The 18,243-nt window shown below is 36.2% G+C and overlaps 1 protein-coding gene across 2 annotated transcripts; it reads left to right on the top strand.

Moving 5' to 3' along the window:
* The first annotated feature begins 626 nt into the window (after window positions 1-626).
* On the top strand, window positions 627-17,777 carry LOC135637032 (uncharacterized). Of its 2 annotated transcripts, none has more exons than XM_065149367.1 (20): window positions 627-1,005; window positions 2,287-2,343; window positions 4,453-4,480; window positions 4,564-4,686; window positions 8,859-8,970; window positions 9,156-9,193; window positions 9,289-9,342; window positions 10,844-10,912; window positions 11,000-11,116; window positions 11,261-11,329; window positions 12,601-12,680; window positions 12,833-12,955; window positions 13,031-13,415; window positions 13,870-13,959; window positions 14,053-14,220; window positions 14,314-14,441; window positions 14,543-14,672; window positions 17,002-17,126; window positions 17,217-17,378; window positions 17,452-17,777. In XM_065149367.1, exons 1-20 carry the CDS (start codon window positions 911-913, stop codon window positions 17,486-17,488), a joined length of 2,190 nt encoding a protein of 729 aa, XP_065005439.1. In that variant the 5' UTR covers window positions 627-910; the 3' UTR covers window positions 17,489-17,777. The 2 variants fall into 2 exon arrangements, with proteins under 2 accessions (XP_065005439.1, XP_065005440.1); XM_065149368.1 differs by having other exon boundaries at window positions 2,279-2,343.
* The last annotated feature ends 466 nt before the right edge of the window (window positions 17,778-18,243 follow it).

Raw genomic sequence — 18,243 nt, 5'->3', positions numbered from 1 at the left:
CTTTCAGTCAAAAAGTTTCACTAACTGGTTTTGGGCCCCACTGATCCTCATCTACCCACGAAACAAAAGGAAAGTTCCAGTTGGGGATGTCATCGGTGGACTACGTTGGGTCCCATGGGTTTCATCCAATAATAAGCCAGGTGGTCTGTGGGCTGCTTCGCGAAAGGTCCTCCCTCAAAACACAGCCGGAGGGGTCGACGGTGCGGCCTTGCGCCTAAAGCAGTTATAGCTGCCGCCCTGAGTCTGAAGTGACACGACCTCAACAAGTCCAAACCAAATCCCCAGCTTTAATTAATAGAATTTTTGTCTCTACGATAAATCCTAATTCTTTTCCCAAATAATGGGTTAGTTTAACCTCAATTAATCATTCTTCTGATGATGATATACGTTTCATTCTCATTGAAATAGATATCGAATTATAAGATATATATACATATATATATATTTATTTATTTATTTAGAAGACCACATCAAATGAGGGAATAGCCGTTGAGGGGGTGGGGCTGCGGATGTTAACCATGCTACATCATCATGACTAATTGACGATGTTAAACAGCGCGACTTATTGAGGTCCCATGCTCGATCGTCATGACTAACCAACGTTGTTAAATGGCATTACTGGTGCGGCCATCAACGCTTTGGTCACGCAAAGGTACCGAAGAGGAGGGTAGATCTATTTCCGCCACCTCAAGAAAGCCTCTCATCCCTCTTTCGCCTCTCTCCTCTTTCCCTTTGATTGCGTTGTTCTACCGTCCGTTGTGTCCATTTCTAGGGTTCCTTTAGGACTCGGATTTCACCCTTCGCTTCGAATTGAAGCGAAAAGGGGCAGGTGGGCTTCGGGTGCCGTAAAAAATTGGGTTTTTTGACAGCGAGCAGCGAAGTTTATTTGCGGGGGTCGTTCGATCCCAAGATGTCTGATCCCGCAGCCATGTTGGCCGCCATTGAAGCCCGATTCAGCTCCCTGGAGCTCATCGGGAGGGGATCCTTCGGCGATGTCTTCAGAGGGTAAGTGCCGGATCCATTTCGTGGCTTTGGAATCCTTAACTTTTTGGTTCCTTGATGTTGATTATTGTGCCGGCGTTGTTAATTTGGTGAAAAGGGACTTCTTTTTAGTGAGATTTTTTGGATGGTCGCTAGGTGTTGTGTGTTTTAACTGGTTAAGGCTAATGAGTTATTTACGGAAGAAGATGCGTTATGGTGAATACGTGAAAACGCAAAATGTGGCCTTTGGTTGTATCCGTTCAGACTTTGGTATACATGACAGCTTGAACTATACAGTGTTTCAGCGACTAATGGAGTCGTTGAATGCCTCTTTATAATTATTATTTGCAATGTCTGCCTGTTCATCAGTTTTTCCAGAGGCATCAATGTTCGTGAGTGATGTATGGAAAGTATGGTGGTCTCACTTGATTCTTTCCCCCACCCTTTTATATGTTTTTGGTTGCTGGACCTAGGGTTGATAATAACTAGTAAAAGACTCTAGAGACTTTCTATTGTTATATTGCTCATGCGAAGGACTTCAATGACTTTTTACTGGCTTTGTCAACAACAACAACAAGTTGTGATGTCGCATCTATTTAGATCATCTAGATGGATCTTTACTTGCCTTTGAGATTTGTGCAAGACAACATATCTAATAAAATCAAGACCAATCGTATCTCTTTTTATGTTTTTAAAAAAAATCTTCTTAGGTTTCCTATACCTTATTTGTACCCTTGGTACCAATCTTGTCACTATATCCTTTGAATATGTTTATACCATCTTAGACAATTTATCCTCATTTTATTCTCCATTGGGGCTACATCTAATTGTTCGCAAATGTATTGTTTTTACCTTTCCTAGTAATTCTGCACATTTACCTCAACACTCTCATCTCAGTTATACAAAACTTTTTGTATTTGTTATTTCTTAACCGTTCTATGCTTTGATCCATAAAATATGACTGATACAACAAGTATCTTCTAAAATTTTTCTTTAATCAGAGAAATACTGAGTGATCATATAAAAACTTGATGCCTCTCTTCACTTATTCTATCCAACCTTTTCTCCTTCTAGTGGCTTATTTCTCTTACAATTTTTTTGATTACAACGAATACTAGTAAACTATTGTTTTGTTGTATCAAGTTATTTATATGCTTCTGTACTGTTATGTTTTATTATTCTACTTTTACAACTCTGATTATGTCCCAAACCTTTACTTCCTGTTGGTTTTCCTGACATCTGCATCATGATCATGCATCAGTAATATCAAGCCTAAACAACTCTGACAATTTGCTAGTTTTGCAGGTTTGACAAGGAGCTAAACAAAGAGGTTGCAATCAAAGTCATTGACTTGGAGGAAGCGTGAGTTCCTTATTTAGAGTTTTTCATGAATCTCTTAATTTATGTGTTCATTGTAACATTGTATTTGTCCGCATCTTGTATGCAACTAATGCAAAATTGCAAAGCATTGAACTTTAGGCTGGATTCTTCATGCTGACTATACAATGTTGTTTTCATGATATAGGCTGGTAGCACATTCCTATTAGCTTTTCTCTCTTTCTAATGGTCCACAACCATGCAGCTCAAAATTTTGATTCAGGACTGAAAGCCCAGTTTTTGTTTAATATGTAGTATTAGCACAAAGCTCTGTCCAGAAAAAGTCAAGGGCTACTACTAATGCCCTATATAGTATTTAAACTTCTGTAACGTGAACGACCAGTAGCAGTATGCTAGAAGTCTTATAGCATTATCACCATATATATGGCAGGCAATGGATACATGACTCTAGCCGAATTCATGTATTGTTTGGAATTGTCAACATTGTTAATGTGTTACGACAGCTTTATATTACTGAAAAGTTTACTAATTGAACCCGATGGTGTATATTTATCTAACGATAAAGAAATTAGTAGAAGGTAATTTTAGTGAGAAAAAGAATAAAACGAGTGAATTCTTTTGGGGTCTTAAAATTTTAAATAGAATTGTGGTGTAAAGTCTCACAATGATCTGTCAATGTGCGCCTCTCCTGCTTGTAATTTGTAATTTGTGCATAGAACATTTTGTAATTTGTGCTTTGACAACTGAATATTACATATCAAGAGTGTAAAATTATTTTCAATGATGATACCAGTTACCAAATTTGCCTTCATCCTTTAAGAACCCTAGATTGTTTTGATTTTGTGGGAGAGGATTGGTGATGACTGCTTCAGTCAGGCACTAATAAGTTACAATCTTAATGACAGCATCAGTCAGGCACTAATAAGTTATGATCTCTTTGTGAGGATTTAAGACAATTCTTCTCTCGAGAATAATATTGTGGGTGGCTAGATCTGTGTGTTATAGGCTGAACTAGTGGCAGAGATGTGGAATCCATTACGTACAGGGTTGACACAACTTAAAAGCTAGTATGATACTCGTAAAAATACTACCGAATAAAGCAGTGGCAACAAGGTGACAGACAATCTGAAAGGATTGATGCTTAAAAAACAAAACAACCTATCTATTATTGGTGATAGTACAGTATTTGAATTACATAGTATATGCTGCATCTAGTTATTTGCATTTTCTGCATCTGGCCAAAGACATGCCAAACAGATGTAGAAGTTGGTGATGGTCTACTCTAGGTTCCAGTTCATGCTTTCCTGTTACCCTGGTTCTTGTCAGGTTTGACCTGGTCATCTCCATGAAATTTTTGAATATTATGGTCAAGTGAGGATTGATCTTGATTCTTGCTAAACATCATCAGCGACTGATCAGCTGCCATGTACGTTAGGATTTTAGTTAGAGATCACTTCCTTTAAGAGTCTAGCTTTTGTTATCTTTTTTAAAAGATGATGTGAACTATTGATACAGTAAAACTCAATTAACCACTTAATATCTCTTGTGGTTTTCTACATATGCCATTTGCTTCCTTGTGTAGAACTTGCCTCTAATTTAAAAAACTGAAACTCTCTTTAATTAAGCACCATGAGACTGAATTATATTAATTGCATCCCGAGTAATGATATGAATTATGAATCTTTATTGAGCATAACCGCAAAAAACAAAGGCCCACTTAACATCATGATCAATTTCATCCCTGTTCAAAGTTTATTTTGTCACACTCTTTGTCTTTGATGTAAATTTAATATGTTGATTTAACTTGTTGAATCGTTGGGCTAAGTCATGGCACATCATGTTTTAAAACTTAAGAGTACTCCAGCTGACCTTGCCAATTGCTCACATTGACTATGTCATGACATGGTTCTTTTGGAGCTTTACCATTATTTGAAACAGAATTAGGATGGATTGAGGTATGGTCTCTATTTGGTTGTTAAATTGATGTGTTTCTCAAGTTACTCATCTGGAATTAGCAAACACATCATTGTTACACCATGTTATACATACATACATATCTTTATATAAATAAATAAATAAATCTTTTTTATGCTTATTCTGATGCTTTGTATATGTATTCTTCTTTTTTTGTAGTGAAGATGACATCGAAGATATTCAGAAGGTTTGTTATGATCTTGACAGCTTTTCTATTAATCAAATGTTAATCACCATTATTTTCTAATAGAAAACCGTTTTTCCTTCCAGGAAATTTCAGTTTTGTCCCAGTGTAGATCTCCATATATTACTGACTATTATGGATCCTATCTCCATCAAACCAAATTGTGGATAGTTATGGAATACATGGCTGGTGGTTCTGTTGCTGATCTGGTAAGTTCAGTTCAATCACTTCAACTTAGCTTAGCTTATAATATTTGTCATAGTTTCTAGATCTGCAACCAGTTAGGATGTGTTTGCTTATAAAATGAAAAAAGAACTTAATGATAATTAAAACTGTATCATGTGACTTATAAAAATTAACATCAAATCATTTCATATGATCCTGCATATGCCATTACAGAAAAATTCATCACATCTTGTGCATTTTGTCTTATGTTGATCAATGAATTTACGATGACCAGGTTCAGACCCATTGTATTGCTACGTTACTGTTCTACACCTTTTTTTTCTTCTCCTGATACTCTTCAGATTTGCTGATATTGATCACACTTCATGAGTTACCTGGTCTTTCCTCAGATCTTGCTAACATTTTCCATGGTTCTCTTAAACCTTTTGATATCCGGCCTTCGTGCAATTTCAGACCATCACCTGTTGTTAGCTGTAACTTTGGCCTTGCACACCATCCTAAGCCTCCCAATGTTTGCCAAGTCCGAAGCCCCATCTTTACAATGCTAATACATGGCTTTTTCTTGTGAGATGCCTAAGCAGGAGTTGCTATTAATGGCTAATTGATGACTATTTTTTGTAGATTGTGATGAATTGGCACAAGCCTTCCTTTTCCTTGTCACTATAGGTCTCAAAGTGGACTATGGTCCTGAATGTGCTATTTTAAGTTGTCTGACCCTTATCTTCACTACGTTTTGTCTCTTTGTATATTTGGTTTATTTTATTTGTATATTCTGCAAGAGAATATTTACTAAACTTTTATGTTGCTTTTCATAAAAGATTTTGAGCTTCTCTGTTCCTTTATTGCTCCCATGTTTAGTGGAGTCCACCATCTTAGTTGGTCAATTCCCCTTCATTAGGTTTCAATTCTTTTTCTACTTTATGAAAATTGCTGCATGGATTGTTGAAGGATTTGATAGTGTCAAGAAGAGAAAAACATTTTGTATACGTATTTATGGAGAAATCAGATACAGATTATATATGACATACCAAATCCAACTGATTAGCCTCTTTGATTAGGTCTTTCGTGGTGTGGCACTTTACGGATGCTATCAACTCCTTACAAAAGATCCTTAATGGTTGGAAACTTGGAATAAATTGTAATTGAACTATTTAATATTTGGATGATCAGACTGATATTTTCTTCCCAATTGCATGTTCAATCATGGAATAATCTAGAGCCTGGTCCCAATTTTTTTCAGGCTGTTTTTTTTATTGAGGTCCTTAATATCAAAATTTAGCTTTCGCTTGCCTTAGGTTGTGTGAAGCAAATACAATGTTATGCGAAACCCATCTGAGAAAAATTCCATCTCAACCAATCTTTCTTGCATGGGTAGATTAAATTGATTCCTTAGAGATGCTTGATTGGTTGATCTTTAACTAATTGACATATCTTGAAGTCTATACAGCGTAGGTGAAGCTTCTTCATTTCTCATCTTTGAGAAAGTGCTAATCCTTTTTCCTTGTCGCATAGCATCTCTGATCTATGTTCTAACATGTCTCGTCTGCCCTTATCATGAATTTTTAGCTCACAACAAATAGCACTGTATTTGATATATGCAAATTTGAGAAACATTCAAGAACCAAGTCATATCAGCTTTTGATGATGCTTCTCCTCCTTTCAGTCTTTGAGGAAGCTCCACATTACAATCGGGTCTTGTGCAAACATTATTTCAGTTGAATAATTCCATGGGATTGGTTGATAAAAATTCAAGCTAATGAATGCTTCCTTATGCATGGAAAGATTAACCTCAAAGTCTCCCTTCATGACCTGACCCTTGGAGAGGGTAAATATAAAATGTGGTTACAAGACAATGATTGCAGCATCAATTCTTTCATGTCATTGCCGACGGGGGGATAATTTCACTGTTAGGCTTCTCACGGGTAGCTTTACCTTTCTCGATCAATCTATATATTTGGAATTTCATTCATAACTACAATTTGTCTGCCTATCACCCTCCAAGCACTAAATGGCCTTTCTTTCTTATGTCTATATTTTCATTACTAACTTGAAGCAGGCTTGCCTTTAATAGACATTGAAAGTAGCCCATGTAATGTATAATTAATATTTTATAAGCAGCAAATTTTATCATTTGATTTTCCATTGGCAGTTCAGATATTACTTTTACTTAAAATTTCTGGTTGGTCGTTCTATAAACAAATAATTGAAATACATTTTCTCCATTACTTTCATGGTAACCACTTGCATGTTACAACATTCTTCCAGACCAATGCACCAATTGCAGTTCTTGCATATCACCAAGTTGGTAACAGAAAAGTGGCCTTTCTATTGACCGCACTTGGGAGCTGGCTGGCTGTTATATTGGTCCAGTTGCTCTGATTCGACTGATTTGCAGCATCTGGGCCCATCTGGAATCTATATTTCTTAGTCCCATTTCAAATGTTGTATAGGTGGACTAGATAACTCCACTTGCTGCAACTGACACATAAACAACTTGATTGTGCTTAGGCCAATAGGGAATACATTTCACTATTCTTGTGCAAATTAAATGGTGTTACTGTCACAGAGACAGGGGAACACAAGAATTAATAACACTAGGAGGAGCCTGGTGAAAAGAGGTGGCAAAGAGCTGCAATAGCTCTGCTCTATGGAGATTGACAGTATTGGTGGCTCATTTGATGCAGTGATTTAAATAGGTGCTCGAGTGAGGCGAGGCGAGGTGAGGCTCAAGCGCCTTGCACAGAAGCTGGGTGACGTGCTTCAGTAAAGCGTTCCCTAGGCGCTCGCTTGAACTTAGGCGCCGGGTGCCTTGTGCGAGCGCCCAGTTGAAGGTGTGCATTCAAATCAGATGGTCAACTCTAGTATGATTGAACAATACCTAGTTGGTTCGATTGAACCAACTAAACATTATAGTAAAACCACCTCGCCCTCACGTGAGACCCCCGTACCCTACTTCTCTGCCCCAACTCACCTCTGGTCCCACCAAAGGTAGCCGCTGTCGATGCCTGCGCTCCCTTCATCACTGCTTTTTTCATGCGCAACTCCCTCTATCGCCTAATTTTCGTGTGTAGCTCCCTTCGCCATCAAGGGATAGGTCTGCAACTTTCTCCGTTTCTACTGTCGCCGTCTGCAGGTTCCTCCGCCATCGTTGCCATCGTTCGAAGGTTCCTCCATCGCGATCGCCCTTTCCTTTCCCACCTTTCACCATTTGTGACTCCTCTTCCCCTCCCCCCCACTCTCTCTCTCTCTTACTGTGCACTATTATAACTATTGTTAATAGGGGATTGTTAATCCTTTGAATTGATGATTAAAACTATTTTACCATATTTTATATTATATATTTTTATATTTTATATTATATTTATTTTATATTTTAAAATTATATTATATATTTTAATATTTTAATATTTTAATATTCTAGAGAGCCTCGCTTTGCCCGAGCGGATGCCTAGGTGAGCACCTAGCGCCTAAGGCGTTTTGGGCCTTTGGTGCCTTTTGCCACCTATCGCCTTTAAAAACACTGATTTGATATTAGTATTTGTTATATTCTACTTCCAAATATTCTAGGCTTGCTTCTATAGAGGCACTGGATGCAGGTTAAAGGAGCTAAGTGGTGATGGATGGCTGAGTAGTTTCTTTGAGATTCGACAGATTTTAGCAAAGGAGGTTGAAACATTGACATAGCATTCTAATTATCTGCCTTTGATGTTTTCAAAATTATGAATTTTCATTCTTTAAACATACCATATGTTTTGTATATCTAACCTCAACAGAACAGTTCCAACTGGTTCTTCACAGTTATATATGTCCAACTTTCCATTTACCTTACTGGTTCTTCCTATGCAGCTTTAATGACAAGGTGAAAATTGTGCTAACAAGAACTACTTTCCCATAGTTGTTTCCGCCATATCTGAAGTTGCTTAGAACCTTTACTTTGCTTGTGATTCTGTTAACTATATGCCTTAGTTCATTTAAAATTCTTATCCACTGTGTTTCTTGTACCATGCTATTGTGTTGAGTTAGACAATTAGTTTTTATGAATTTCCACAAAACCAAATCTGTTTTCTGCATCTGAGAGTGATCGTCTATCTCTAAATTTTATGCATGGGTGAAAATTAGGGAAAATCCTGACAAAGTTAAGATTTTTTCATAACATTTCTTAGATACTTAGTCCTGATTACTTTTATTTTTGTAGCTTCAAACTGGTCCTCCTTTGGATGAAATGTCTATTTCATGCATTCTTCGTGACTTGCTGCATGCAATCGAGTACCTTCACAATGAAGGAAAGATCCACCGGGATATAAAAGGTCATTCTTTTTTCCTGATTATGACCTGCTTCCATTGCTTATGTATATGTACTGATATCTTGTTTGTGCGACTTTGAAATATTGCTTAGGTTTCATACTATGGTTATTTTTTGCCCCTTCAGCATGTTTTATCTGCTTCTAAGAGACATTGAACATACAACTTAATATAATTTAATATTTTTCAGCTGCCAACATTTTGCTAACTGAAAAAGGAGATGTTAAGGTTAGCAGATACTTACTCTATTGTTGACACATAAAGATTGGAGGAATATAATTGACATTTGATGCCATTGTATGTAATGTGTGTTTATATTGTAGGTTGCAGATTTTGGTGTTTCTGCACAATTGACAAAAACAATGTCAAGAAGGAAGGTATTTCCTTAACAATTATTGAAGCCTTTATAGCTAGGGTTTTACTTATACTTCATGAAATTATCTTGCACTAGGTGCTTTAAAAATTAGTAAATACCAAGGTTTGTCGTACCATGGCATACCACTCGGTACGGGCGGTATGTACCGGTCCGACAGGGGATCAGTATGAGAGTTACATTAATATACCCTCATGTACCATGTGTCAGTACACTCATTACAGCTTTGTACAGCTTAGCATGTATTATACTGATACTTGATCAGTACACCGGTATGGACCAGTAAAGCAAACCGTGGTAAATACTGTTTGTATCCCAGATCCAAGAGTGTATTCATGTTTCATAGTTTAGCATGTTAAGTGGTCTGATGCTAACTAGTAACCACTTTATATATACTTTTGGCTTGCTTCAGTAATTGAAAAATTCAGTTATGTTAATCTGATGTTACCCTTTGCCCAAAAAAAAAAAAATGTAGTGAGGTTTCGTCATGAAAGTTTAAGATGGGAGTGCCATATGTTAAGTAATTTTCAACATGGAGTGTTTCAGTGCTTAGGATGTATGATGCATAAAAATGCTGATAGGGAGAGTTGGACATCTTGCAGATTTAACAAGTGCAAACAACAATCATTTTCTAAATTCAAGTCAAGATCAATTTCTGCTGATCTTTCTGGTTTGGCATGGTAGATCTCTTCTTGTCAAGCACTTAAGCAGTATTGCACTAATCATAATTGATTAGTGGTTGTAGTCTTATAAAAAAAATCATTTTTCTTACTTAAATCAAGGATTGTCATTTTTTGCACACCATTGTACCTGCATCGTGTTGCCATGGTAGATGCCATCCAGCCCACCCAGGCACAGTAGTCATGCCAGTTGGCATGGTCTATAACTACCTAGAAGTAATTAGGTAGGCACATGCACATACCGGTACCATGCTCATGCAGGTACCCTGTGAGGGTAGTATGTGATGACCTGCATGGGGTGGTAGTATTGAGCAGTAGTAGTCACATATTTTGCAAGGGCTTGCCTGACAATTGCACATAAGGTTTGTATAGTTGTTTTGAAAGACTACACACTTTGTAAGTGAGTATAACATTGAATTTATGAACTTTAAGAACATGCAATTTACACAATGTGTCCCAAATATATGTCATAAACTGTAAAGGCCACAAATTATTTCTAAAGTCAAGTGCACAAGGCTCCTGCCTGTGAAGTTTGGAGGATCAGATGCGCAACAGCCTTAGTTCCAATAACCAGAAAGGTTGTATCACTATGTGAACTGTGCTACATTGGAAATGTTACCATTCCGCAAGGCTCACCTTGTAATTGGTAGGTACATAATGTAGAATTTAATTCTGTTCGCTTGCTACTTGATTTTTTTCCTTTTTGAAGCATTTGCATTGTTTCTGATGCTTTATTGCACTTGGTCTTATTAATCTTCAAGCCTGTTTAGCTTACTTCAGAAATTAGATGAGATTTTATTTACTGACAAGTTTGGACTGTTTCAGACATTTGTTGGAACTCCATTTTGGATGGCCCCTGAGGTCATTCAGAATTCTGAAGGATATAATGAAAAGGTATTATGCAGAAATTTTACTACAAACTGTTGTACTAATGTTTACATTCTAATGACTCTACTTGGATAAATCTTATTGCTGATGCAGGCAGATATTTGGTCTTTAGGTATTACTGCTATAGAAATGGCAAAAGGTGAACCACCTTTGGCCGATATCCATCCAATGAGGGTTCTTTTTATGATTCCGCGAGAAAATCCTCCTCAGGTTTGGTTGTCTTTTCTTTTGAAAAAGTCTGTATTCAAACCCAACTTATTTTTTTTAGTATGGAATGTAGGGATATTTTTTCTAAATGGTAAATGAAGCTTATTTGTGATTAAAAAATAGTAACTATTATTATATTTGATGCAGCTCGATGAGCATTTCTCTCGACCTATGAAAGAATTTGTATCTTTGTGTTTAAGAAAAAGTCCTGCTGAGGTAAACACTCTTCAAAATAGTTTTTCTTTTCCCTTTTTGGTTTTTACTTAAAATAAATACACAATAAGTAATTCCTTGGTAAAAGAAAAATAAGTAGAATGGCAATATAGATACTTATTTTTCTTTTCTTTTCAATTGTTTCTTTATTCTCCTTAGAGTTGCAATTAAGGGATCCAGACAGAGTTATGCTGACTGTATGAAGAAGCACTACTTTTTTTAGCTTTTACTTGTGCTATTCAGATATTCCAAGTGCATTTCTGACAATCTCCACCTGTTTGATTACTATACTTCCTATATGTATCTCATACCATCTGATTAAAACTGCATTTTGCGGATGCTTACACACCATTTTGGATGGAGTTTCAAAAACCTTGAATAAGGTAAGCTACTAAACAGGGACTTTCCTATAGCCTAAGCAAACTTCAGAGATAAAGAGCTATACTGTAGTTAGGTTGTGTAGAAGTCTTTATTGGGAGCAAAAGACTGAATGTAACTACAAGTTGATTGATGATATGAGAGTTTTACTAGCCCCTTGTCACGTAAATAGCACGAAATTTCAATGTGAAGTAGCATGCAGCCCTTAACGATGACAAGAAGATAATAGCCACTATTCCATGTACTAGTCCGGTACCTAGTAAGAAGGTCCTTAACTATGTTCCTTGGATGTCAATTTGATATGTCAGTCCTGGTCTGGTACAGACTTGAAATGGTGTTAGCATCTGATCAGTTTCAAGCAGCATGACTCCACATTTTGTTCCTATAGCTTCTTTTTCCTTGATGTGATATCTTCTTCTCAATTCTAATTAGTTAAGGTAGTAAAAATGATTGTTGTGTTTGACTTTCTAATGTTTGCCTGGTGCATATGTGGTGTTCATATATTATTGTTTTAATGTCAATGCTAATGTTGTTTAAAAAATATGAATCAAATCCTGTTTTGATCCTGTTATTTCCATATATTTTAACTCTAATTGGTTCACAAGTTTAATGATATAGATTGCTAGGTAGTGTTATTTATCTTGTTGCTACTCCAACTTATCTTTTATCTTCTGTCTTGTGGAGTAAATTGTCTTGTCAATGGTCCAACATAATGGTGTTTTTACTGTTTTTTCTCTCGTCACCTGTCTGGGAATTGTGATTTCCCTTCTTGCTGTAACCCTTAATAATTGGATAAATTTGACTCAGCAAGTAACTCATTCTTCTCTATGAAGCTAGATATTATACACATGTTAAGTCAGCATATAAATTTAATGTTTTTAACATCTGGACTTCAGAGATCTAGTGCGAAGGAGCTCCTTAGACATCGTTTTATCAGAAATGCCAGGAGAAGTCCAAGGCTTTTGGAGAGAATAAGGTCTTTTCATTGATGCAATTTGTATTTTGCTACAATTGCAATTACTTTCTTCTTTTAAAATTCTAACAAACTATGTTGGCTTGTTTGAATATACTTGGACTTTAAATGTTTTATGCATTTATCACAGTTCATAGTTTGCATTCACATGGCAGAGAGAAGCCAAAGTTTATTGCTAAAGAAGGCATGGAAACCCAGCAGCATCTCCAAAATAACTATGATGATGCAACAAGAACCACCAAGGTGATGAAGGATGGAAACCAAGTTTCTTATTCCAGGTATGTTTTTGTCAACTATATGTAACTTGCATATCCTCTGGACTTCATCTTTGACTTACTTCGATTTCACCACAGTCAAAGCAAGGTCCAGAGTAATCCTAGCTGGGAGAGTGGCATGGGTGGATTACAGGGTACTGGGACTGTCCGTAGTGCTGTGAAACCAAGTAACCAAGTATCCCAGAGCACTGGCACTGTGCGTGCACCAGGACCAAACATGGATGGGTCACAAAGTACAGGGACTATTCGTAGTGCTGTAAGATTGCCTCAAGGTGATTTGGCAAGAGAGAGAAATTCTGATGTTCTATATAGTTCTAACCCAACAAACAAGGTGGCAGACAGAGAAAGTCAGTGGACATCTGCATTGGAAAGTACATTTGATGGATCAACATCGAAAATTTCAGTTAAGAAGGAAGCAGAAAGTGCAGAAGATGATAAAGCACTGCAAAGTCCTCTGGAAGATGTAGGTTTTCATCCTTTAATTTTGTGATTCATAAGGTATAATAACAAGGCTATAAAGTCCCAACTATTTGGATTTGCTACATGGATCTTTTGTCACCATTGGGATCTGAAAAGTCATATCTTTATGTTAAGAATATTTAAATCTTTATTTAGAAATTTTCTTAAAGTCTTTTTAGATCTTCCTCTACCTCATACTACTAATTGTAATCATGTCATCTCTTGTAAATTCTAACTATTGCATTTGTAGAAGTCTCTTGATCACATGTCGATAGCATCTTAAATGATTATCCTCATCTTAACATTTCTTTCCTATCTTTTCTACACACTCCACACACCTAATTCTGATTCATAAAGCCCATAAGATATTTTGAATCCAAAGATGTAGATTAATTTTGGTCGTCTTCTGTCAATATCAGTATGGCTCTAAGAGTCTAAAAATACAACTTAATTTTCAGGATTATCTTTCGTCAAGTGGATCAGGTACTGTTGTCTTACACTCTCCAAGAGAAATTTTGAAGCATGCAGCATTCAATCAAAATGTTAAGGTAAAATGAGTATTAGTTTTTGGGATGAGTACAGGATATTTTTCTGGTGTCAGTAACTCAGATCTTATGTTATTGCAATCTCCTACATTTCAGCCTCTCAGCAAGAACTCTTCATCTGAAGATGTGTCTATCAGTGGTACAGTAGTCCTCCATGGCAAAAATGACGAATCTGATACTCCCCGTGCTTCAAAATCTAGGTTGGGAATGCTAGAGAAGGCATCCAGCTTATCCACTGAAGATAGTGCTGCAAACCTTGAACAGGTTCCTTATATCGAAAGAACACATGTGTATCGACATCTGATGAATTATTTTGTTGCTAATCCTTTACTTCATGCAAACGATTGGACACTGCAGGCAAAAGCTGCATTACAAGGGGGACTGAGAAAAGGAAATGCTCGTGAAAGACCACCAGTGAGCAAACAAAGTAAAGATTATCTTGAAAACAAATTGACTGAACGGACAACTACCTCAGTCTCCTCTAGGTTGGTATACTTTCTGGCTTTCGATGCTTGGGGATGTTCTCTTCATCTGGTTTTCTCTTCTAAGAATGATGTTGATTTTTCTTTTTCCTTGGAAATCCTAGTGAGAATGTTGGCTTTCAGAAAATGCTGAACAAGTCAAATCAGTTAAGTGATGAGCTAACTCAATCCAGAGCTGCTGCAGCAGCAGCTTCTCCTGTATTGTCATCATTGATAATTCCTTCACTAAAGGAGGTAGTGCTTATTGGCTAGAAGTATTCATCTAGATTTATGTCTTCTAATTATTTCACAACACCTATTGCTTTTGTGGCTATTTATCTGTTGTTCATTGTGATACTTTGATCATGATTGTATAAAACCTTGATAATCATAATGAAGATAAGTGCTGCAACTAGTCATATTGGCAAAAAGAACTCACAATCTTTTCAGAACCACAATGATTCTCTGTATTAGATTTGTGGTAATCTTGTGTTGGTGAATTGGATAACTCAACTTTTAGAATATTTTAGCTATCTTTTATTCCGGAGATCTTACTATTTGTCTTCCTTTCCAGTTCATGACAAGTATACATCCTTGTGAATTTTGAGTTATATGCCTTGATATGTTTTGAAAAGCAGGACACTATATGCTATCTTATTTTGTCAAGGGACAGATCTCTCTAACTGATTACCTTTTGCATACTACATTTAAGATGGCACTATTTTGGCATGTGATACTTATGATAGCTGATGGATTGTCAATGATTTTACCCTTTAAATTCATTTTTCTACGTTGATGGAGAAATTTAAATTCTCTATGTTGATAAATTAACTACGAATATTACTTTCTGAAATGGGAACAACTGCTCGTGCATGTTGGTGACTGTAGCAACTCTGAGAAACTGTGAGTGCCCTAGAAGTGCCTGTCATAAAAAATTCCTTAGTGATCACAGAGTTGCTTGTGTCATGCCCAGTAGAATATTGCAGCAGTGGCAGGCACATCACATGACTTATCTGATAACCAACACAGAACAGTTCATGCTGGAATTGAATTTCATAATGCTACACATATTTGTTCCTAATTGGTTTTGTGCTTAAGATTTGTAAAGTATCTTCAAATCCTTGTGTGAATCCTTAATCCTGAATTAAGATGGACTCTTTTTCTGTTTCTATTAGCACTCAACTGAATCATGTAGTAGATTTTTTTTCATGTTAGTTCATTTTTATAATACAATATACAGATGAAAATAAACTAAAACTATCGAGCATTATATGTAGGCTGCATCATCAAAACAAAACACAGTCAAATCTCTTTTTATTGTTTTTATTTATTTATTTTAGATCTTCTACCTCTGCTTACAGTACTAATCCTGATACTCATCATTTGATCAAGGCATCTAAGATCTCCTTTAAATATGTTATCTTTATGAGGTCTATGCTTTGTTGTTCGCTATTGAAAACATTTGTTATTCTTTCTATTCCAGTAACTCCACACATTCATCCCAATATTCTTATCTTGGCTACACCAATTTTCTGTACATGTTTTTTTTATTATTATGTAATACTATGATCCATGGTGTAGTTGACCTTATAACTGTCAATTAAATATTTCATTTCAATTTAAATGAAAACATGATATCACAAAGAACTAATACATCTCTTCATTTTAACTACATTGATAATAGATCCAAGATTCTTAGAACTTTTTTTTGGGAACTTGTCCATCCATTTTAACTGCACTCCTATTCCTTTCCTAATATTAGTTGGTAAAGATGGCATTCATATATTCAGATTTTGGTCTTAACATCTTTGATTTCAAATGTTTGTTTCCACAATGTTTGTTAAGCTTTCATCAATCAAAATTATGATAATTTGCTCTTTTTGATTGTCATAAATGAGGCATAGTTGTATATGCAGTCAATTGAATCAAGGCCTGAATTAATGCAATATTCGTTAGGGTAGTAACTTCTTCGATGCCCTTGACTATATTGAATTAGGTCTAAGGGATCATAAGCTTTTTTATCTTTTTCATGTATACGATCTGTAAAATTGATTATCTGTGCATTTAACTGCAGTGGTTGCTGAAAATATTTTCATGCATAAAGGGAAGTATGTTCACTCTAGCACATAATGAAGTAAAATTTAGAGAAAATTTGATGCAGTTGAGTGCATGGACATTCATATCCAATCTATAATAGCATGTCTAAACATGACAGGATATATGATCCATGTGTGTAAGAGCTCATGTACTGTCGGTAACACTGATGAGTTGAATTCTCTCTCATGTTTTGAGCCACTTTGTACAATCTACTTGTCAAATTGACACACCAACTTAAAATCATTCAACAGTTCTGTTGGTACTACCAAGGATGTTTTCCAGTGAAAGTTGTCTCTTCGCCTAGCAATTTCTTTTATTTGTATCGAGATTCTTTCCAAATCTACTACTACTACTACTGCTACTACTATTATTATTATTTTGCAAGTTCCAAATCTATTATTTGGTGATAGAGCTGATGGTGCATATTTTGTTCTTCACTCCAAACATGACCAACCCCTGTAGATTCTTGTTCTTTTATTTCTGGTAGGCCACTGGCGACATGTCTGAAGGAGCAGCAGTTACAGCAGTGATGGAATCATTGATGGATTTGGAGCACCAGGTGCCTGGCACTTGTGAAGCTCTTATTGTTAAGCTTCTTCGGCAACTGCAGAGGTCCCTTCCTTTGATCTTCTGCCTGCATTATGCAATTTTCCCAGTTGTACATTCTATGCCGAAAAATGAACGTTCAACTTTGTTGTACAGTTCAAAGGAGCTTCCGTTGAAAAGAGTTCATGACTTGGCTGTCAGCATTTTCTCAGAGAAAACTGAGGCATCCCAGGAATCAGCCGACGGGAAAAAGCAACCATATGCACCAACGCCTGAGACCCCCGGATTAAGCCCACTTGCGAGATTTCTTCTTTCGAGGTTTGTGATTCTTCAGGTCTTGTGTTGTCAATTTAAATATAATCAGATCCAAATCCTGGATTATTTGGTGCAGATGGCAGAGCCATGTTTCACAGGAACTCAACTCATGAAGGGTGCTGCAGAAATGCTGATAACAGGGTTTGCATTTTTCCCTTCTCATCATTAAAATGTATAATTAATTTTGACTGTAAATATTGATTTGTCTACCAATTCGTCTTCTTTTTTCGGGTTCTGGCAGCAGCTCTTTTTTTTTTTAAATGTTGTTAATTGTGTTTCACACTATTTCTTGTGTTCTTTGTTTGTGTCGAAAACACACCCAAGACAAGATTAATTCCTGCTTGTAACTCTTTTATCAGTCATCATTTGCTCTTCTCTAATTCAACCTTAAGCTTTTGCTTCTTTATATCTCCAAAACATAACCACTTTAGATTTATTTATTTTTTTGAGTGTTTCTGTTACTAATTCCCTATTCGATGACATACTGTTGAAGGCATCGATTTAATATTCCAGTTTCTTATATGATTCATAGGAAAATATATTCCAGGAAATAGGATGGAAACCAATCAAAATAAAGAGTCATAAGAAATGTGTGTTAATGATTTCATATATTTTCTATTACTCAAATTATGCAGTTCATCATGAACACCAATTATTCATCCGTCATTTCTGAATTAGATTCTCATCTGTGAAAACCCTTCCATTTTTACCACAGCAACTATTGATTGATTTGGGTGTGGTGTTGTTTCCCCACCCTGTTCATTTACATCTCCATTCAAGCACAAAACATAAAATAACTGGGATTTATGTATCTGGTTTTCAGGTATTCTACAGTTCAATGCATAGTCACCATAAATAATTTTAAGCT

This window comes from Musa acuminata, chromosome BXJ3-4 (genome assembly GCF_036884655.1).
Source record: "Musa acuminata AAA Group cultivar baxijiao chromosome BXJ3-4, Cavendish_Baxijiao_AAA, whole genome shotgun sequence".
Lineage (NCBI taxonomy): Eukaryota > Viridiplantae > Streptophyta > Magnoliopsida > Zingiberales > Musaceae > Musa > Musa acuminata.
Note: the sequence above shows the minus strand (reverse complement) of the source record. Positions and strands in the feature narration are given on the sequence as shown.

What these genes read in the sequence shown, in the direction of transcription:
- LOC135637032 (XM_065149367.1), top strand. Translation starts at nt 911, where the DNA reads ATGTCTGATCCCGCAGCCATGTTGGCCGCCATTGAAGCCCGATTCAGC. An exon ending in CGCGAGAAAATCCTCCTCAG is followed by an intron (nt 11,117 to 11,260) that starts GTTTGGTTGTCT and finishes TATTTGATGCAG; the next exon opens with CTCGATGAGCATTTCTCTCG. An exon ending in CATTCAATCAAAATGTTAAG is followed by an intron (nt 13,960 to 14,052) that starts GTAAAATGAGTA and finishes CCTACATTTCAG; the next exon opens with CCTCTCAGCAAGAACTCTTC.